At 35.5% G+C, this 22,968-nt stretch overlaps 1 protein-coding gene across 2 annotated transcripts in view; it reads left to right on the top strand.

Annotated features, from left to right (window-relative positions):
* Window positions 1–22,968, top strand: part of DNAJC1 (DnaJ heat shock protein family (Hsp40) member C1) — a 180,521-nt gene that overhangs the window by 76,697 nt on the left and 80,856 nt on the right. For both annotated transcript variants that reach the window (XM_019973029.2, XM_070800810.1), the window contains exons 4-8: window positions 219–384; window positions 1,220–1,317; window positions 2,262–2,355; window positions 12,217–12,307; window positions 21,634–21,797. In XM_019973029.2, coding sequence (XP_019828588.2) covers window positions 219–384; window positions 1,220–1,317; window positions 2,262–2,355; window positions 12,217–12,307; window positions 21,634–21,797 — 613 coding nt within the window. The remainder of the gene's footprint in view (window positions 1–218; window positions 385–1,219; window positions 1,318–2,261; window positions 2,356–12,216; window positions 12,308–21,633; window positions 21,798–22,968) is intronic.

Raw genomic sequence — 22,968 nt, 5'->3', positions numbered from 1 at the left:
AAAGTATATCACTGAGTGCCTTTTTGAAGGTTGTGTATGATTGAATGTAATGTTTTGATTTACAGACCGTTGTAATGCTGGTAATCTGTATAAATGTTATATATTTTGGAGAAATTCTTTTCTCTTTCCTCTTTTTAAGTGTAAGTATTGATACAAATAAAGTTTTTTGCTTTTATTTTTAAACTCCGTATGAAGAACTATTGTATTTGCTTCTGTAGGTATGATGATATTCTGATCAATGGACTTCCAGATTGGCGACAGCCTGTATTCTACTACAGGCGGGTGAGGAAAATGAGCAATGCTGAGCTGGCATTACTTTTGTTCATTATTCTCACAGTGGGTCATTATGCTGTGGTTTGGTCAATCTACCTGGAAAAACAACTGGTAAGTATTGGTAATAAATCAAGTGACCTAGCCTCCTTAATTTTATATGGAATTTTAGACATTTAGTTTTTCAGCTGATAAAAATTTCAGCTTTCTTATATATATTCCTTATTCTAGTACTTTTGTACTCAACATTTAGTATTTGATGCTTCTATTTCAAGAACCAATGATATAAGAAGAAAGTGTTTCTTTTTAAAAATGTGTCATTTTGAGTTTGTTACAAAATTTTGTTAAGGTGTAAATATCGAGCTGAAAATTAGAAGATAGAGCTATGTTTTCCTCATTGTCACCTTCTAGACATGCATGTTTTTTATGCAAAATGATTTAGAATGATGACTTTAATAGCTTTTAACTCAGTAAAATTTGAAATGAGTATAATTTTATAATTTCAGAGATAAATTGGTTAAAAAATTATTACATTTTTGTTAGACTGATAGTTTATTCTGCCTGCTGTGGGCTTTTATTTATATGCTAAAGAGAAACATATTTATCAGTATTCATGAATTAGCATCTGTTTACTCATTCTTTTTGAAGTGACATTATTAAAGTTGGATGAATGAGAAAAAGTAAGTTGAATGCCTTCTCTTCTCAGAAAACTTTGATTGCTGTGGAGATACACATGACTGACAGCGCCGAACTTCATGTGTGTTTAAGGACCGGATACCATGACAACAGTCATTGTTAGAGATTGATGATTTTACTTAATCATGTTGGACCCTACATATATTTGCATAAATGTTCTTCTATAATGTTTACCCTTCACAGAAGACTCTTGATAACATTTGAAGAGTACATGTTAATGATAACCTGTAACCATAATTTTTTCCACATTAAGGATGAACTGCTCAGTAGAAAAAAGAGAGAAAAGAAAAAAAAGACAGGCGGCAAGACTGTGGATGTATCAAAACTTGGTGCTTCAGAAAAAAATGAAAGGTGGGAACATATGAAAACATGTTTATAATTCGAAATTGTTTTAAAATACGTCTTTAATGTGATCCCACTTTATATGTATATCCATTTCAAATATACCAACATTTATATCTGTATTCAGTTTATAAAAGACTAGTAATGTTCCATAGTTTTAAGAAACAAATTCTAGTCTTAAGCACAAGTTCTACAGGTTTTTCTGTTTGTAAAAGTATTCATATATATTTAAATAATTAAGCCCCTGAATTCTTGTTTAAATTTTTCTACTAAACTTCAGAAGCAAAATATTACTAAAAGAATCTATCACTGTAGCGTTTAACTCAGGAGTGACAATATGTAGAGAGACAGTAATATGCAGTGCACTCAAAGAGATACCACCATTTCTCCTATTGATTCATAGGAAGAAATAAAGGGTTTAAATAGTTCACACAGCAGGGCAGGAACTGGATCAATGTGAGATGGAGATCAGAGACTATTCTGCCTGTCTTCTGTCCTGATGACATCAGTGAGTAATGCTTCAGTGAACTGCAAATGACATTAATTTTTATGTATTGGTTTGTTTATGCTACAGTCTTCATATCTGCTTGTCAGCACTTGGGGACACTGTGATGCTGTTGAGTCTTTTCTAGCTGAAGTAATCATAAGGTCTAAGAATTCACTTTGCCAAACTGATGAAAAGTCCAGGTTAGAAAGAGGGCTTTTGTGCCTTTATTTTTATAACTTGATTATTCAAGTCTCCTTCCCCAAAACTTTAGTCTACATTCTCTTACTTACTGTAAATAATTGCATTTGTTGTACTAATATATTTCATGATGGAATATGTCAGATTAAGTGATAACTGTCATAAATATTTCATTGAAAAACTTTTTTGTTGAAATAGCCATTGAAAACAGAGTTCATGATTATTATAAAAATAATTTGTTTTTCAAGTTTCTATACTTTGCTTTTAGATTACTGGTGAAACCTCAGTGGCATGATTTGCTTCCCTGCAAGCTGGGAATTTGGTTTTGCCTTACCCTAAAAGCATTGCCTCATCTAATCCAGGTAAAAAAAAAACCTACTTCTTTCATATGATACTACTGCTTTGATTTTAATTATTCATGAAATAATTTATGCCTGCTATCTGAAGGCTGAATATACAGTAGATGCTTCATAATGCTGATTGAATGAATAGTATTTTATAAGTATAAACCTAGTTTAGAAAAGTTCTAAAATTTTATTTAGATATCTATTCTTTTAACTATCTCTTAATGTTGCTTTTAGAACACCTTAGAATTCCAAGACACTGAAAAAGGAAAAAGCAATACTATCTTTAAGACAGATATAAAAGCAATAACAATTTAATCATTTAAGGCATATCCAGTAAAAACAGAACTCAGATACCTTGTCACCATTATTTTAGAAGCATTTAAGTAAATAGTGTGGCAAAAAACACTTTGTGTAAGTATTTGTATAATTAAGCAAAAGTCTACATAGGTTACCATTTTGTTTGTAGCTTTAAGAGGAGTGCAGATATTTTGTCTTATACTGTAATCGAAGTTTCTGTTGCTAGTCAGGCTTGCTCAAGTGATAGAATGTACATACCGTATTTATATGGCAATTCTCCTTTTTTTTAATATTTAGCATAACAACACATTTCATTAGACTATCGTTTTGCTAATTTTAATTATTGCGTCTGGTTAGAAAATTTCCAACACATAAACAGAATATTTGAAAGAATATATAATGGTTTGGTGTACAAATTTTGAAATTCTTTGAAGTTGTAATTTTGGAGGAAATGTTTTCATTTCAGAAAACACAAAGAGCAAGAGCGAGAGATAATTTCTGTTTAATTACTTTTTTTCGTATAGTGGCTGTTTTTCCTTATCGTTTAAGGAAGTGAGTGACCACCTTCTATATTTCATTCTTTTCCTCTAATGATGGAAATTATATTTGGAGGGAAAATTAACTAAAAGTTACTAGTGTTTCTTCCTAACTTTTGAGAAATTATTTACCAGTTCTTTGTCAAAATAGTTTATCTTAATAGTTATTGCATACAGAATCATTTATTTTGTTTACATTTAATAGAGACAATTGAAGTATTTTGGTAATTTAAAAGTTTTTTTCAAGTTGTTTAGCGTACTGTTTATTTGGATAAAAATCCACAATCCTTGTATGCTGTATATGTAAGACTTAGTAAGAGAGGGAAAATGTGTTTATCTTACTGGTATATTTGTGAGAAGATGTGACAGAAAAATATTTTACCACATGATTTCTTACATTTTTAAGAGAATGATTATTTTTTGCTAGCTTTAGAATCTGTGTAATAGGCAAATCAGAGTACAGATCAATTTAATCATGAGGCAGCATAAATATCACATAAAGTGTCAGTCTGAAACACTTTCTTTTTTTCTTTTTTTTTCATTTATTAAAAAAAAAAACTTTTGTTGGAGTATAGTTGCTTTATGATGTTGTATTAGTTTCTACTGTACAGCAAAGTAAATCAGCTATATGTATACATATACTGCCCGCCCCCCACTTTTTTGGATTTTCTTCCCATTTAGGGCACCACAGAGCACTGAGAAGAGTTCTCTGTGCTACACAGTCGGTTCTCTTTAGTTATCTGTTTTATACATAGTAGTGTATATATGTCAGTCTCCCAATTCATCCCACTCACTTTGTAATTTTAATCTAAGTCATTTGAAACAAAGTTTATTTGGTAAAATTAACATATTTCTTGGTTAGCATGCAGAGTAATTTGCAAAAACAATCAATATATTAAAATGACTTAGATTCACAAGTTATTGTTTTGCCTCATTGCAAATTTGTAGAAAACTTGTAAAAGTAAGGAATTTTGTAAAAACATTTTAGCCTCTTCAGAAACCTTCTAAAACTGTTGAATCAATTGGAAGTTTAATGTCTTTCTCATGTCCACTACCAAAACAATATAGTTGATTCTGATCCAAATTGTAATAGTGAAAATATTTCAGATCCATAAACATAACAGCTTATACTTTCACAAACATCAGCAAAGCAATACTGAATAGTTGCTATTAGGATTAGATTTTATCTGCTTTTTTTTTTCTTATAATATTCTTTGACCTTTGTATTAATTTATCATTCATAGAATTGTGTAAAATGAATACATATGCCTTATCTACAACACTGAAGTTTTTATGTGACACTTGTATGAGATCTTCTTAAATAAGGTACTTATGAAATTTATAGGAAGCCCTCTTTACCTGAAATAGTCTGGATGGGTAACTAACACAGTGGTGGTAAGAGTCCTACTAGAGCCCTCAGTATTTAAAAAAATGATACACATGGCCTTCAGTGTTTTCTACACCACTTTTGTGGTACAGGGCCATTGTTTTATTTTTAAGTAGGAATCCTTTTTCTTGCATAAACCATCCCTATCTTCTTGACTGAGAGGTTCGAAGACTTCCAGTGAATGGCCTTCATACTTGCAGAACCTGTACCCAAATTTAGTTGTCATATCAACAGCTCTTCATTTCTAACCTTTTTCTTCCCATTCTTCCTCTAAATATCCATTCTTTATTACAGTTCACATGCATGTATGGTTGGTTATCCAGTAGGATTAGTTTAGCAGGTTCAGTAAAAATTTATTAAACACAGTATCAGAACAAGGCACTTTAAAAGCCCTACAGTCAGAGTTTATATCACATAAATTAAAATAATTGGGACACATTATGATATATAAGCTTCATATCTGTAATATAAACAATGACTTCTATAGATGTTCTGAGAAGTAAGATTGTCTCTATTTAAGATAACCAAGGAAAATTTGAGCCAAGTCTTGAAAGATGAATAGGCCATTCGACAGTGAAGTGCCTACTCTGTGTCCTAGTTGTGTACAAAAATAATTTCATAGATACAGTAACTCCCATAAAAATACACATGTGGAGACTGAAAAAACCTGAGGAAGAATTGTACGATTGCTCTTTTAAAAAAAAAGAAAATACTACATAGCTCATACTGTCATCCAAGACTATATCCCAAGTCAGCAGACTCTGAATATAGCCATTTAGGAGTTTAATAGGTAAATCTGACAAACCTGTTAAAGAACATTGAGACAGAAAAGTGTTTCTGTCACACGGGTCTGTCAAAGATATGTATACATCGTTAGGAACGGGAAAGTTAAAGCGCATAGTGGGCAGACAGTACTCAAAATGGTTCTGTGATCAAGCAGGGTAGAAGTAAAAGTATTTCTTTGATAGTTCCCCTTGCATTTTGAGAAGGTCTTTATTACCTCCTTTAGTACCTCTTTTAGTACCTTTATTACTGGGTTTTATTCCTTTCCTTTGCTCTGAAGAAAATATTGGAAAAACTGTAATATGTAGTGGATTAGAAGAATGAGCCCAGTAACTGAAAACAATTATACTTGACACATATGAGATATCTGATGTTAAATTAGTATCAAACATTTCATAGATTGGAAAATCTTGAAAGAAAAGACATATGGATATTACTATATTTAGCAAAATGTGTATCCCCATATCATTCATGTACCCACATAGGCAGAAGTAAGAAGTCAAATGAGAAACCAAAGAAAAAGAATATGGAGAGTGTTTGTAAATTGACGTGTCCATAGAGATTGGAGAGAACATTACATTAAAGAGGAGTAAAATGCATGACTGTTTGCAGAGAAACTTCAGAAACTTGAGAAGAATGTGTTTATACAGCAAAAAAGGCAGATGGAGTAATCAACAGAAGACATGCGGTGTGAATTAGAATGTAACAAGGAACTCGGTGTGTATCAGGAGAGGCATAGTGTGCTTTCAGGCTAGAATTTAATTTTACCATTAAAAGTATAGCCCTAGTGACACTCCGTATCTTCCCAGTCTGTGTTCTCAGAGAACAGAAGGGAGTACACAGTCTCTTGGAATCTGACTAAACCAGTCTTCTGTGTGGACTGTACTCAGCCTGTGACCCCAAGAAAATTTTCTAACCTTCAAAATGCCCTTAGATATTTTTTATTTGATCATATATATTCTGAAACATATTCATAGCAATGTGAGTAGCAAAAACTGATGAAATATAACCAGTGCTGTGTGCATATTTTCAGTTTAACTGGCTGTTTGTGTTGGAGCTTCATTTATTTAGGCCCATTAAAAATTTAGATTGCTAACAGCACCGATTTCTCATACAAATCAGTAAGTACCAAATATCCCAAGTAATTACAAATTACCAGTCTAAATCATAGTTCATAGTTCTCTACCTTTTCTGAGGTGGAAAGATCTTAAGTATTCAGAATTTATTTGCTCGCTTGTTTGATGTTTCTGGGAATTCACCGTTTAAATTGCTCTCTACCTGCTATGTTACATTTCTCAGTAACATTATCTATAAAACATGCAACTCCTTTAGGAGTTCATTGCCTAAATTGTTCATTTTTCTCATCGTTAAGTCCTGGTCCCCCATCTTTTCCCACTACCAAGTTGATCTTATATGAACACAGACTAGAAATCATTGTAGAAAATTCCCAGTGTGCATATGTCCACCCCATCAGGATTTATGGGCTTCTGAGGAGCAGTGGCTGAGAAAACAGAAGAATCTTCTCTGTGGTACTGTGGCTTTTACCTTAAATTGAAAGTTGCCTGAGAGTAAAGGGAATACTGTACTGTATACAGCTGTTTATAAAGGGAGGCCTCCTCCCTCCCAAGAAGCTTCTTCCATGGAAACAGCTCTGGACAAGCCCAGGGGTTGCCCTCTCTACAGTCATGGCCCTTCATTCTAACCCCTTTGCTTCTGCTTGCTGGGACAGAAACCAAATAAACAAAACATTCACAGCTAATTAGCAGAAGGAAAAGCTTCTAAAAGACTAGGAGGCATTTGCAGCAAGCTTAGTTGCCTGCCCTTCTGCTCAAAGTTAAACACAGATTTTCCAAGGGATAAGGAAGCTTACTTTTTTAGTATTCTTAGAACTTTTTGAAAAATTTTGCAGACAAGCGCACTTTACATAGAGAATACATAAACCAGTGAAAAAGTTTGGGAAAACTCATCTGAATTTTTATAAGGCTGAAACTGCTGCTGCAGAAGGACAAAGGGATACAGGAGAATTGGAAAGACCTCACAACGTAACAAAGATTCCATTCCTTCCACCCTCTGAAAGGAGGCCATAAGATGCAATTATTCAGAGGTCCAAAGACAGAATATAAAGTAGAGTTACGTAGAAAAGATTTTAAAACCACAAAATGTTAGTTAGTTAGGATGTTAGAGACACACAGTCTCATCCATATTTTATAGCTGAAAAAATACTTAAGACTCAGATTGGTGAGACCGTTTGCCCAAAGTGACACAATTAGTTCATGGTAGAAATGAATCTTAAAGCAGAGGAAAATAAATTTAAAATATAAGAAATATAAAAGCTTAGGCTAAGTTTTTTCAGCTGCTGGATAGTGAGCTTGGTAACTAGTCTCATGGTCTGTGAGTAAGCTATCTGATCTTACATTCTCTGTACGGATATTGAGGCAGATTGTAATTTTTATAACAGTTGTAGAGGATTCTCACATTGAGTTAGGGCTGAATAGATGGCTTCTGTGGTCTCTTCTGTCTCTTAGCCCAAATGGAAAAGTCACTTTGGGCCTTCTATCTCTTAGAATATACTGACTCAGGCACAGGAAAACAGCTTCTTGTTCTCTGTTTTATTTTTATTACTCTTGTGAACTTAGTATTATTATAGTTCTATACAAAGAAAAACTGACTCTTACTCAAATTATGAAATTTAGAAGTTTTCTTATATTCTTCACTGTAATTTTATACATTGTATGTAATTACATATCACATATAACTCTTGAGATTATGTGCATGCTAAGTCGCTTCACAGTTGGACATGACTCTCTGTGACTCCATGGACTCTAGCCCGCCAGGCTACTCCATCCATGGGATTCTCCAGGCAAGAATACTGGAGTGGGCTGCCAGTCCCTTCTCCAGGAGATCTTCCCAACCCAGGGACTGAACCTGGGTCTGCCACATTGCAGGCAAACTGTTTACTGTCTGAGCCACCAGGGAAGTAATTTTCTACATTGTACGTAATAACACATTACATGTAATTCTGAGATTATAGTATCAGTCAGTTGGAGAACAAAATGTAATAATAGAGCAGTTGAATTTGTGGGCAGATTTTCAAAACTGCACTTAAACGATATTCTCCTGTGTTGAAGGTTGTATGTAAGCTTCAAACAAGAGGTACATGCTGTCACACAGTCAAAGAGCAATGGAGTGTCCTCCATCCTTCTTGTACCTGCCTCTCTTCAGAGTTCTTCCTGGAGGAGGAAATGGCAACCCACTCCGGTATCCTTGCCTGGAAAATCCCATGGACAGAGGAGCCTGGTGGGCTACAGTCCATGGAGTCGTGAAGAGTCACACACGACTGAGCATCTGAGCAGAGTTCTTCCATGGTGGTACTGTTTTCCTGCTCGTACCACTCTGAATTTAACCCCCTTCTTTCCTAAGACTTTTTTTTGGATGGTTTACTATTTTAAAGTTTATGTGGAGAAGGAAAAGTAAACTGAAACATGACAAGCAATGCCACCTCAGCATGGTATTTTTATCACTTAAATATGTTCCAGTAATGTTAAAGAGAAAGGTTTGTAATAAGGGATATCTTCCATCTCATAGCTAACTAACCTTGGGAATACTATATCTTCACAGTTTAGCTAAATTATCATCATTATGGAGCCTTTCCTGATCAGGCCAACTGAAAATTTCCCATTATATATTCTCTGTACTAACTCTGTAGCACTTGGTATTTATATCAACCAGGATAGACTATGGTAAAGTGCAGATTATCTTAAAATTCCAGTGACTTGAACTTTGTTTCCAGTGTCTTCCACTTACGTATCATAAGGAGACATGCTGCTCTAACTTGCCACTTAGGGACTCAGAATAATGATGTCTTTACCATCTTTTGGCTGAATGCATCCAGGGCCTGTGGCCTCCTTGCTGTCTATGACAGGAGTGAGAACTGGAGGTTTACACAGCCTTTTTTGGTATTTGGTTTGAAGTGACGCATATTTCTAACCAAAGCCTGCCCAGAACTAGCCCCATAATCCCATGTAATCTCAAGAGAATAAGGAAATGTGGGGAAACAAATAGAACGTTGGGTGAGCACTACTCTCTCTTTACATATTGAGTTGGCCATAAAGGACTTTTGCTTTTAAGTAAAAAGACACGTTTTTCATTTAAACTAAGAACTTTATGAGCAGTGTGTTCCACTACCTTCTGCCGTTTTTTTAGGCAACTTCATGATTCCATCTTCTCAAAACTTCTTATCTTTTTGAGCAAAAAGCTGTTCCAGGTGCCTTTTTGAGTCTTCCAGGGAATAGAATTTTTTTCCCTTAAGTGAATTTTTAAAGATCAAAATAAATGGAAATCTGAAGGTACAATGTCTGGTGAATACTGCAGATAATCAGAACTTCTTAGCTAAGCTATAACAGTTTTTGCCTGATATTCAGAGAAACACGTAATCTTGTGGTATCCTGATGGAATATTATGCATTTTCTGTTGACTAATTCCAGGCACTTTTTGTCCAGTGCTGCCTTCAGTTGGTCTAACTGAATGCAGCACTTGTTGGGATTAATCATTTGGTTTTCCAGAAGGAGCTCATAAAAGAGGACTCCCTTCCAATCCCACCATATACACAGCATTACTTTCTTTGGATGAAGACTGGAATTTGGTGTAGTTGGTGATGGTTCATCACTTACTACAGTCTCTTGTGTTCCAAATGATTGAATGGTATCCACTTTTAATTGCCCGTCACAAGTTGTTTTAAAAATGAAATGTCTTTGTTGGGTTTCAATACAGAATCACATGCAGAAATATAGTCAGGGTTTTCTTTGCTTATCTTGTGTGGCTCCCAAACATCAAATCCATTAACACAGCCAAGCTAGTACAAATGATTTTCAGCACTTGATTTGGATATTTTGAGTAGGTCAGCTGTGTCCTGCGTGGTACAGCATTGATGTTATCAATTAATGTCTTGATGTGATCACTGTCAACTTCAACTGGTCCACCTGACCGTGGAGCATCGTCCTGTAAGAAATCTCGGGCATGAAACTTCACAAACCATTTCTGACATATTCGATCAGTCACGGCACCTTCTCCATTCATTGTACAAATCTTTTTTTTGCGTTTCAGTTGCATTTTTACCTCTCTTGAAATAATAAACCCTAATATGCAAAAAATGTTGCTTTTCTCCTTCCATCTTCAATACTAAAATGACTACACAAAAATTCACCAATTTGATGTTTTTTTAATTAATCCAGAGTGATATGACAGCTGTCACAATACAATCTAACGATTGTTTCGAATAAAGTTTAAGACAACTAAGTGCTATTAAAGCTGTCTTATAGGAAAAAAAAACTGAACAATCTTTCTGAGGGTGCAGGGAATGTTAAAGGACTGTAAATTCTTAACCTGAACCTCTGTTGAAATTTTAAGTATATATGGGCATGGGAGGATGAGTAAGTCAGGTGTATGACATCTGTGCCCTTCAAAGACCCCAGGAGAAAGCTTTAATTTGGATAGGCATGGCTGAAAAGGGAGAATCCCATTCTGTGGTTTAAGTGTTGAGGCATTTCCATCTGAATTGTAGTAGACCAAGGATTGAGTTTATTCCTTCACTTCCTGCAGAAATAAAACCCTGTCAAAAGGGTCTATAATTTATCTGCTCTAGGAATCACAAAGTCTGGGAATGTTACCCTAGAGTTATCCTTGATATCTGTCCTTTTCTTATTCCATACCAGTCAGTCATCAAGCTCTTTCATTTCTTTCTTTACAAATTTCTCACATCTTTCAATCTAGTTCAGTTCAAAAACACTTATTGAGTGCCTTCTGGATTCTAGATACTGTACTCTGAGTATACAAGTTCCCTTGTCTCAAATTTCTCATTTTCTAGGAGAGAATACTGCGATACAAGCAACCATAGAGATAAGTTTAAATACAGAAGCAGTATACAGGAAAGGATTAGTCTTCCAGGGAAGGTTAGAAAGATTTGCACAAGAGGAGTGATTCTTGAATAGGGTTTTCAAGGATGAATAGGAGTTCTTAAGAAAGATAGGGGAGCAAAATACTCTAATTAGAAGGCAAAGCATATAGAAAGACATAGAAGCATAGCACAGTGTAGCCTGGCAGCTTGAGGTAGTACTGTGATAGAATAGATGAAGTTTGAGTCAAGAGGTGTTGAAAATGATCTGGTTTTGCTTTTCTCACTGTTAGGAGCTTCATGTGCCTGGAACACCAGCTTGTTTATTCCCGTGTCTGTGATTATCGAAGGCCTAGTCTTTTTTTTGGTACTCTAGTCTCACCTGTCGTAAATGCCCCTCCTCGAGACTTCAGCCGCTGTGCCTTGACGCCTAAGTATTTGCATACAATGTGTGCTCTCAGTCCTCAGCTCTCAGTGGAGTGATGTCTTTCACTTGTATCTACGTGGTCACAGATGTTTCATAATCAGATTTGCATATAGTGATTTTGAAAATCTTTTGGAGTTAAGGGACTAATATGAAAATACTGTTTGTACTTTGTCACAATAATATAATTTACTGTACTATCAAATAATTCAGTTCAGCAAGTGTATTTTTCTGATTTCTGTCCACACACAATATTGAGAAAATATGCAATAGAAAAAAAACAGGAAGAGAATATCTCCCTTACGTTTCTGAGAGAAAAGGCTTTACTTAAACATGTTTAATACACTCATATAATTTCTGGCTTTCATTAATTCTCTGAGAGAGACAAATCATAGAGAACTGCTTATTCAATTTCTTCTCTTCATCATTAAATTTGAAAACATAAACAGAGGAAAACTACTTATTAAATGAATATGCTGCTTTAACTTGAACTTATATGGAAAATACCATCAAAGGAAACTGATTTTTATGTTAATTTATTTGTAACTTCTTTCTTCAGGATGCTGGGCAGTTTTATGCTAAATATAAAGAAACAAGATTGAAGGAAAAGGAAGATGAATTGACAAGAGCTGAACTTGAAACCCTTCAAAGTGAGTTTTAAACATTGTCTTACTATATTAACTATATTATATAAAGCTGATTATTTAAATTTGGATTTTTCCTTAAATTCAGTAATAATTAAATTTTCTGTGCTTCCTGCTACTCTCTAGACTTACTTGCACCTCATGTACTACATGTGCAAAATACTATATTAGTAATTTCTGAACCACCCACAACTCAGTATCAGAAGGAGGGATAAAGTTATCATGGGGTCATATATTTCCTTTCATCTGTATGTTTGCGTGCTTAGTTGCTCAGTTGTGTCTGACTCTCTGTGACCCCATGGTTCCTCATTCATGGGATTCTCCGGGCAAGAATACTGGAGTAGGTAGCCATGCCCTTCTCCAGGGGATCTTCCTGATGCAGGGCCTGAACCTGGGTCTCCTGCATTGCAGGCAGATTCTTCACCGTCTGAGCCACCAGGAAAGCCCCTTTTAATCTGGGAGGCATCTAAAATCTAGAAAGTCCTTAAACAACTGCAGTCCAGTGCTGCAGTTGTCATTAATATTTAGTGGTGATCACCAACTTGCTGTAAGCCTGAAAATGTCAATGATTTTTGTTTTGAAAGTCTTCGTTTCATTTGTATTATTGTTATATAACATGAAAAACCTTGACTAAAGTATCAGTATGTTGATGACTTCCACCAAACACTGGAGACAGTTCTTGCTGATTTTAGGAAGAGTTGAACATACTGTTAAAGAAGGCATTTTCCCAGCCCTGGTCATTCTAATTTTCTATATCTACATCCTTCTCATACATTCTTCCTTTTATAATGTTTTATTTTTTTAACATGGTTTTATTTTTATCCAGAGCATTTAATACTACTTAACATTAATTAATTAATTTTGTTTACCATCTGGTCCTCCCAATAGAAAGTAAGCTTCATGAGAGTAAGGATTGTATCTATTTTCTTTAATGTTATGACTATCTAAGGACCTTAAAGAATCCCTGGCACACAGTAGGTGCTTAATAGGTAACTGTTGATTGAACTCAGGGAGGGGAGGTCTTCTGTTTTATTTTTAATTTCAATATGAATGTTCTTGGTTCAAACTTCATTCCCCTCCACCTACCTAGATTCCTAGAGAAGTGATATGGACTAATGTGGGCACAGAAAACTGTACAAACACTCTTAATACTCAGTCACTTCACACTTACAAATGTATATAAATACACAGCATGTGTGATTTACAGAATAACTTGCATGCCTTAGCTATTTGTGCAGCCCACAGAAGTCATTTAGCCAAGTGAAGCTAGAAAAGAGCAACTGTGTTATTAGTATTCCCATGCAGTTCACACTTGGAATATATAGAAAAATAGCTATGGCAATTACCCTTCATAAAGTGAAAGTCTAGCTTTCTGCCTTTACCTAAACACCAACCATAGTTTGAGAATAAAGGAGGACTGGGTTGTCTCCAAAACCAGAGTCCATTGCCACTACCTAAATGTGCGACTTTGAGGAGTTTATTTTCGTTTCCTTATCTGTTAAAAAAAACCATGTGGGACTAGATGATCCCAGTGTTAGTTTTCTATTGTTGCTTAACAAATGGCCACAGATTAGTGGCTTAAATACAAATGCATTATCATACAGTTATGTGGGTCAGAAGTCAGACATGAGTCTCACTGGGCTAAAGTCAGGGTTATCACGCGAGGCTGATTCCTTTTCCAGCTTCTCGAGGCCCCCATGTTCCTTGGATCATGGCCCCCCTTCCTCTTCCTTCAGAGCTAGCAATGTTGCATCTCTGATTATTCTGTAGTCACATTTCTGCCTGATCGTAACGGGGAAAAGTTCTCTGCTTTTAAGGACTTGTGATTAGATTGGACTAACTTGGATAATTCAGGATAGTCTCTCCTGTCTTAAGGTGCTCAAGTTTAATCCCATCTGCAAAGTCTCTTTTGCCATGTAAGGTAAAATATTTGCAGGTTCTGGGCATCAGAACACAGTCATGTTTAGGGGACCATTTTTACCCTCTACAACCTTCTGGTATCTGGGTAGCTTTAGAACAGGGACTTTCTTTATCATCTTTGTGTCTGCAGCATTTAATATAGCATCCTGGCACATAGTAAAAGTTTAATAAATGGATGAATGACTAAATAGATGAATTAATATAACCATGAATATTAATCAGTTAATATTAATGATGCAGAAAACAAACTTATGGTTACCAAGGGAGAAGGGGGAGAGTTGATTTGGAGACTAGGATTGACATATACACAGTACTATATATAAAATATAGATAACTAATAAGGACCTACTGTATGGCACAGGGAACTCTTCTCAACACTCTGTAATAGGAAAAAAGTCTATAAGAGTGGGTATATGTATATATGTATAACTGATTCACCTTGTTATACAGCAGAAACTAACACAACCTTTTAAATCAACTATACTCCAATAACGGAGAAGGTGATGGCACCCCACTCCAATACTCTTGCCTGGAAAATCCCATGGATGGAGGAGCCTGGTAGGCTGCATGGGGTCACGAAGAGTCGGACACGACTGAGCGACTTCACTTTCACTTTTCACTTTCATGCATTGGAGAAGGAAATAGCAACCCACTCCAGTGTTCTTGCCTGGGGAATCTCAGGGATGGGAGAGCCTGGTGAGCTGCCGTCTGTGTGGTTGCACAGAGTCGGACACGACTGAAGCAACTTAGCAGCAGCAGCAGCATACTCCAATAAAAATTAAAAAAAAAAGTTTCAACAAATACAATATAATATTCAGGTAAACTGTATAACTGTTTAAAGCAGACTCTGCTTAAGAGGGGGAAATTTAGGATGCTAGAGGATTACATATTGACTGATGTGTGTTTTGAAGAGTAAGAGTGGACAAATGATTATTACTGCTATATTAATATATCCAGAGATGCAAGCTGGATTTACAAAAGGTAGAGGAATCAGAGATCAAATTGCCAACATCCATTGGATCATAGAAAAAGCAAGAGAATTCCCTCAAAATTTTTACTTCTGCTTTATTTGATATGTCAAAGCCTTTGACTGTGTGGATCAAAAAAACTGTGGGAAATTCTTAAAAGAGATGGAAATACCAGACCACCATATCTGTCTCCGGAGAAACCTGCATGCAGGATGAGGCAGCAGTTAAGAACCGGACATAGAACAATGGGCTGGTTCAAAATTGGGAAAGGAGTATGTCAAGGCTGTATATTGTCACCCTGCTTATTTAACTTACATGCAGCAAAATGCCGGGCTGGATGAAACATAAGCTGGAATTAAGATTGCCAGGAGAAATATCAGCAACATCAGATATGTATATGAAACCACTTTAATAGCAGAAAATGAAGAGGAACTAGAGAGCCTCTTATTGAAAGAGGAAAATGAAAAAGCTGGCTTAAAACTCAACATTCAAAAAACTAAGATCATAGCTTCTGGTCCCATTACTTCATGGCAAATAGATGGGGGAAAAGTGGAAATAGGGACAGTCTTTATTTTCTTGGGCTGCAAAATCACTGTGGATGGTGACTGCAACCACAAAATTAAAAGACGTTGCTCCTTGGAAGAAAAGCTATTACAAACCCAGATAGCATATTAAGAAGCAGAGACTTCACTTTACCAGTAAGGGTCGATATAGTCAAAGCTATGGTTTTTATAGTAGTCATGTGCAGTTGTGGGAGTTGGAGTGTAAAGAAGACTGAGCGCTGAAGAATTGATGCTTTTGAACTGCGGTGTTGGAGAAGACTCTTGAGAGTCCCTTGGACAGAAAGGAGATCAAACCAGTCAATCCTAAAGGAAATCAGTCCTGAATATTCATTGGAAGGACTGATACTGAAGCTGAAGCTCCAGTACTTTGGCCACCTGATGCAAAGAGCCGACTCATTGGAAAAGACCCTGATGCTGGGAAACACTGAAGGCAAGAGGAGAAGGGGTGGCAGAGGATGAGATGGTTGGATGGCATCACTGACCAAATGGACATGTGTCTGAGCAAACTCCAGGAGATAGTGAAGGACAGGGAAACCTGGTGTGCTGCAGTCCATGGGGTGGCAAGAAAAGAGTTGGACACTGCTTAGTGACTAAATAACAAAACCAAAGATTGAAATGGAAGTTGGTATTATAGCAATTGTTGAAACAGCTTTAGTTAAATTAAATCCATGAATAAATGAAACTTTAAAGGTAACTTTTATATAATTGTTATTTTTAAGTAAAATTGTTACATAAAATTTTTCTAAGCCTTTTCAGTTCAGTTTAGTCTCTCAGTCATGTCCGACTCTTTGCGACCCCATGAATTGCAGCACGCCAGGCCTCCCTGTCCACCACCAACTCCCGGAGTTCACTCAAACTCATGTCCATAGAGTCAGTGATGCCATCCAGCCATCTCATCCTCTGTCGTCCCCTTCTCCTCCTGCCCCCAATCCCTCCCAGCATCAGGGTCTTTTCCAGTGAGTCAACTCTTCGCGTGAGGTGGCCAAAGTATTGGAGTTTCAGCTTCAGCATCAGTCCTTCCAATGAATATTCAGGACTGATTTCCTTTAGAATGGACTGGTTGGATCTCCTTGCAGTCCCAGGGACTCTCAAGAGTCTTCTCCAACACCACAGTTCAAAAGCATCGATTCTTCAGTGCTCAGCTTTCTTCATAGTCCAACTCTCACATCATACATGCCTTTTAAGACTAGTCAAAAAGTGGAGGTGAAGGGAATCCACATTTACAGGAAGAGAAAAATGTCAAACTAAACCAAAATTTACCTGTGGAGACAGTTTGAATACACTAATTTCATTGCTTTCATAGTCATGTTTTCATGACTGTTTTTCCAGAATTGTTCAAAGACTTTTGTTCTCCCTAAGAATTTGATAGCAGTTCTCATGCAGATTTAATAATGCTTTCTTTTAAAAAATTTTTAATTGAAATAAAGTTGATTTACAGTGTTTCAGGTATGCAGCAGAGTGATTCAGCTATATATATACTCTTTCAGATTCTTTTCCATTATAGGTTATTGGAAGGTATTTAATACAGTCCCTTGTGTCATATGGTAGGTCGTTGTTGGCTGTCTGCCTTACATGTAATGGTATATATAATATGTTCATCTCCAAGACCAAATTTATCCCTCCTCTTTTTTCCCCTGTGTAACGGTAAGTTTGTTTTCTTTCTCTGCGAGTCTGTTTCTGTTTTGTAAAAAAGTTCATTTGTATCATTTTCTAGATACCACATGTAAGTGGTATCATATGACATTTGTTATAGTAATTTGTTATTGTTTAATTAAAATATTATGTAAAGAAACAATTTACAATAGGTGAATATCTGAAAATTCTCTGTATGCCAGCAAAAATGTGTGATGGTCTTCTGAAAAGTTTGAAAATTCCCCATGGCTGATTCATGTCAATGTATGGCAAAAACCACTATAATATTGTAAAGTAATTAGCCTCCAAATAAAATAAATTAATTTTTTAGAAAGTTTGAAAATTCATTACCTGGTTATGGTTTCTTCAAACTGAAAATGATGAAACTAAATGCCAGAAAGCTTATTAAAAACAATACTCATCCTAAACTCTGAGTAATAAGACTTTTGTTGCTCATGTTTTGGTATCAGTTCAGTAATAAATTTATTAATAGAAAAGGTGAAGGTATCAACATTAACAAAGTTAAAGAACAGTCACATTGCTGTTAATAATGTCAAAAACTGTCATGTATTTTTAAATGTCGTCTCTCATGGTTACATGCAAAGAATCTTTTAATTAATTTTGTTAACTTCATTACAGTGTTCTACATTGTATACTTTAGAACTAATACATCAAGGCCCCAAATCCCCCAGTGTGCATTTCATTTGCCCCCATCCTTCTTAATTTTAAAGACCATCACTGGAATACTGAGTTCATAATAACATTTCCATCTGCCTAATTGAGTAAATGCATCTCATGCAGATTAGCAATAGCTATTTTATGCTGCCTGTTTTTCATGACCTAATTGCTAATCTGCCCTCAAGTCTTCTGCTTTACTGCCAAGACTGTGTGCAGTGTCCTCTGAGGGCTACCCCAGAGTTACACTGAGTGGGGTGTGGTAGTCTTACTAAAATGGTGTTTTAGGGGGGATGTCTGAAACGGGTAATGTCTTAAAAATAAATATGTATCTTTCTCTTAGGAAGTCTTTATGGGAAAAAATGTGATCTATTTGGAAATTTTTGAGCATTTTCTTTACTACAAACTTTTAATCAACTTTATGTTTTTGCTATAAATAAATTGAATATGTATTGATATAAGGTTTTTTCAGTGTTAATATTTTATACAGTCTGAGTTTTAGTCTAAGTCAATAGATGTGAGTTCTGAGTACTATAATGAAAACCCATATTGTGAATGGAAAAAAAAATGAGTAATTCTATAAAGAAATTGATTGAAAGGTTAAAATTTAGACAAAGAGGGGATCAACGGTAGAAGGAAAACTCATTATTTCCCTTTTTTCCCCTCTGTACTTATATGAGTTAAGAACAAAAGCAAAAGCAAGTAATCAAAATCCTTCTTTTTTAAGAAGTAATTTTTTTTAATCTGAAGAAACAATTGTTCCAGACATTATGTTTTTCTTCTGGCTTTGTGGTCCCCACCCCATACCCCAGTGATGGGCCCAACTAGGGTTGCCAAGGGGACAGTAAGAACACGGTAGACAGAATTTGCCTCTTTAGGGTGGCAAGACGGGAAAGCATTCACCTTCCCTAAGGTAATGGAAGACAGATTTCTATAGAAAACTCAGGCTCATGACAAAAGGAGATGCTAGTGCTTATTTTTAAGTTGATTCAGGGACTGGTGGAGAAGAGGACAAAGGAGATAGGGCAGATGTAATCCCAATGGGTTAGAACATTTTTCCTTTGATGATATAGGATGCTCGTGGATGGAAGATTCCTCTCTGAGATAACTTATGAAAAGGTAATATAACAAATCACTAACTCCAGTACATTTGGAAACATGACCAAATAAAAACTCTGTACCTTATATAATATTCTCTTGTATGTGTATACCACATTTTGTTTATCCATTCATTTGTCATTAAACACTTGGGTTGCTTCCAATTTTTAGCTATTGTGAATAATTCTGCTGTGAACTTGGGTGAACAAATATCTCTTTGAGCCCCTGGTTTCAGTTCTTCTGGATATATATCCAGAAATGGAATTGCTGGATCATATGACAATTCTGTCTTTACTTTTTTTTAGGAACTGCTACACTATTTTCCATAGCACTGTACAGTTTTACATTCTTACCAACAGTGTACAAAGTTCCAATTTCTCCATATCCTTGCCAGTGGTTTTTATTGTCTGGTGTGTATGTATGTGTGTGTGTATTTCTTGTAGCCATTTATTTTCTGGTTGGGGTGTGTGTGTGTTTCTTGTAGCCATCCTAATAAGTGTTTCTTTGGAGAAATGACTATTCAAGTCCTGTACCCAATTTTGAATCAGATTGTTTGTTGAGTTTTAGTAGTTTTCTGTATATTCAGTATATAATCCCTTATCAGATATATGATTTACAAATATTTTCTCTCATAATATGGGTTGCCTTTTTACTCTATTGATATCTTTTGATGCACAAAATTTTTAAATTTTCATGAAGTCTAATTCTATTTTCTTTCATTGTCTGTGCCTTTGGTGTCATATTAAAGAAATCAGAGTTTTAGATCTTACACTTAGGTCATTGATCCGTTTTGAATTATATTTTTATACCTTTAAATTAGCCTCATATGTCATTTAAGTTACTAATTTCCTTTTACGGTATCAGGTTTTTTTTTAAGACACCATTTGAAAAGCTTGGATATACACAGGTACTGATGCAGTATAGGATAATACGGTACTCAATACCATGTAGATTTTTAGGTACGGTAACAACCTTTTAAAGTAGAACTGTTCCCATAACACTGTATTCTTAATACACATTTTTTTTTTTTGGCCATTTTTTTCTATTAGGCTGCTTATCCTGTCAGGTTATAAGATCTCTTTATGTATTCTATATATGCATATCTTCTGTTTGTACTCTGCATTGTAGATTATCTTCCCAAATCTGTTCTCTCTTGATTTGTTTATTCTGTCTTTTATCTTTGTAGCATCTGGGTTTTCAGTCTTAGTTAAGATTTCTGCTTACTTTAAATAGTATAGTTAGTATTTTAGGTTTCTTTTTCAATATTTTCATTGTTTTGGTTTTTAAATTTAAGTCTCTTATGCAACTGTGATTTATTTTTGGTATACATTGTAAGGTTGTGTCCACTTTTCTTTCAAAAGGATATTCATTTGTGCCAGCAACATTTATTAAATCCTCCTTCCACTGAACTGAAATATTTATGTTCTCTGATCTGTTCTAGGAATTTGTCTCTTCATATGCCAACATCATATTGATTTTATTATGTTGGTATTATAGTGCATGTAAACACAGATACATACACATAAACAGGATGGAGAAGATATGGTTCTAAGGATGGATGAGTTTGACAGTAGTGGCCAAGAGTAGAGTTGCTTCTCAGTGTCAACGCTAATCAAGAAGGGATTTAATGGAGAGGCTAGTTGATAAACTGATAATCATCTGCTGATAACTACCCTTGATGCTGCCAAATTATATTTTGCCTTTGTAAAATATTGAAAAGATGAATGTATACCCTTAAGAGCTAGTTTTCTGCCAAGTAATGTGTTGCTGCTGCTGCTGCTGCTAAGTCGCTTCAGTCGTGTCTGACTCTGTGTGACCCCATAGACGGCAGCCCACCCTGTCCCCGTCCCTGGGATTCAACAGGCAAGAACACTGGAGTGGGTTGCCATTTCCTTCTCCAATGCATGAAAGTGAAAAGTGAAAGTGAAGTCGCTCAGTCGTGTCCGACTCTTAGCTACCCCATGGACTGTAGCCCACCAGGCTCTTCCATCCATGGGATTTTCTAGGCAAGAGGACTGGAGTGGTAGAGTATATATAATTTTCCTCACATCAACTTGATGAGGTTAGATTTAACTCCCTTTTACGGAATGAAAATGGACACTTGTTCTAAGGGTTAAGTTACTTGCCCTGTATTATGCAACTCTTAGGTAGTAAAGGTAGGATTAAAACACTAATGCCCAGGCTCTTTTCACTACGGCTATGACCATGAGTGTTTCATGAACAGTACTTTGAAAACTAAAGATACACACAAATTGATATGGGGATTATATAATAAATCATCTGTCATCAACATCTATGAGTTTTATTTTAAAACAATGCCATGGATAATGCACAATAAAACTTAAAACTGATATAAGTAAAGTAATTCTATTTTTATGAAAGAACAATATATATGTTCTTTCAAGATAAGGTCTATGAATAAAATTTTAGTTCTTTTTATTATTATTTTAATTGGTGCTTTTAAACTTTTTTTTAGAACAGAAGAAAGTTAAAATAAAAAAACCAAAACCTGAATTTCCTGTATATACGCCTTTAGAAAGTACATATATTCAATCTTATGATCATGGAACTTCTATAGAAGAAATTGAGGAACAAATGGATGACTGGTTAGAAAACAGGAACAGAACACAGAAAAAACAGGTAAATTTAAAATACATATATATTTATTTGTCTATGTCGGGTCTTAGTTGCGGCTTGTGGGATCTTTAGTCGCGGCATGAGAACTCTTAGTCGTGGCGTGTGGGATCTAGTTCCGTGACCATGGATCCAGTCTAGGCCACCTGCTTTGGGAGCATGAAGTCTGAGCCACTGGATCACCAGGGAATCCCCAAAACAGGTAAATTTTTTGAATTTTGCTCTGAGTAAAACACATACTGAAAAGTACTAAAATATATTAATAGATATAGAGCTCAGTAAACTATCTCATGGCAAACCCAGTTAAAACCTTTGTACACTAGTGTATTAAGTCACAGGGTCAACAAGTAAATAATTCTTACATATATATATATATATATATTTTAATGTCTGTATCAATTTCTAGCTCAGCAGCAGGATTGAAAACTTTAGTTACTTTACATTCTTGCCAACACTGGGTCATGTCCACCACAGTAAGTGTAGTTAACATTGATCACCATACATGTTTACAAAATTTTTTGGTAAACTTTTAAGATTTACTCTCCTAGCAACTTTCAGATATGCAGAACACTATTATTAAGTATCATCACTATGCTATTGCATCCCTATGACTTACTTATTTATACCCTTTCATCCATTTCATCTACTCCTCACTGCCACAGCCCTACCTTTTTTAAAAATCAGTCTGTTCTCATTTTCTTAAGCTTATTAGTTTGGGGGGGGGGTTGGTTTTTAAGATTCTTCTAGAAAAGTGAGACCATCTGGTATTTGTCTTTCTCTGCATGATTTATTTTACTTAGTATAATGCTGTTAAGGTCCATCCATGTTGTCACAAATGGCAAGATTTCCTTATTTTTATGGCTGAATAATATTCCTGTGTGTGTCTGTGTATGTGTGTGTCACATTTTCTATATCCATTCAACCATCAATGGACACTTAAGTTCTTTCCATATCTTGGCTATTGTAAATAGTCTGCAACAAACATTGAGGTGCATATATCTTTTCAGATTAGTGTTTTTCATTTTCTTCAGATAAACACCCAGAAGTGGAACTTCTATATCATCTGGTAGTTCTATTTTTAATTTTTGGAGGAAACTCTATACTGTTTTCCACAGTGGTTGGACCAATGTACATTTCCACCAGCAGTGCACAAGCTTTCCCTTTCCTTCATATCCCT

This window comes from Bos indicus, chromosome 13, assembly GCF_029378745.1.
Source record: "Bos indicus isolate NIAB-ARS_2022 breed Sahiwal x Tharparkar chromosome 13, NIAB-ARS_B.indTharparkar_mat_pri_1.0, whole genome shotgun sequence".
Classification (NCBI taxonomy): Eukaryota; Metazoa; Chordata; class Mammalia; order Artiodactyla; family Bovidae; genus Bos; species Bos indicus.
Note: the sequence above shows the minus strand (reverse complement) of the source record. Positions and strands in the feature narration are given on the sequence as shown.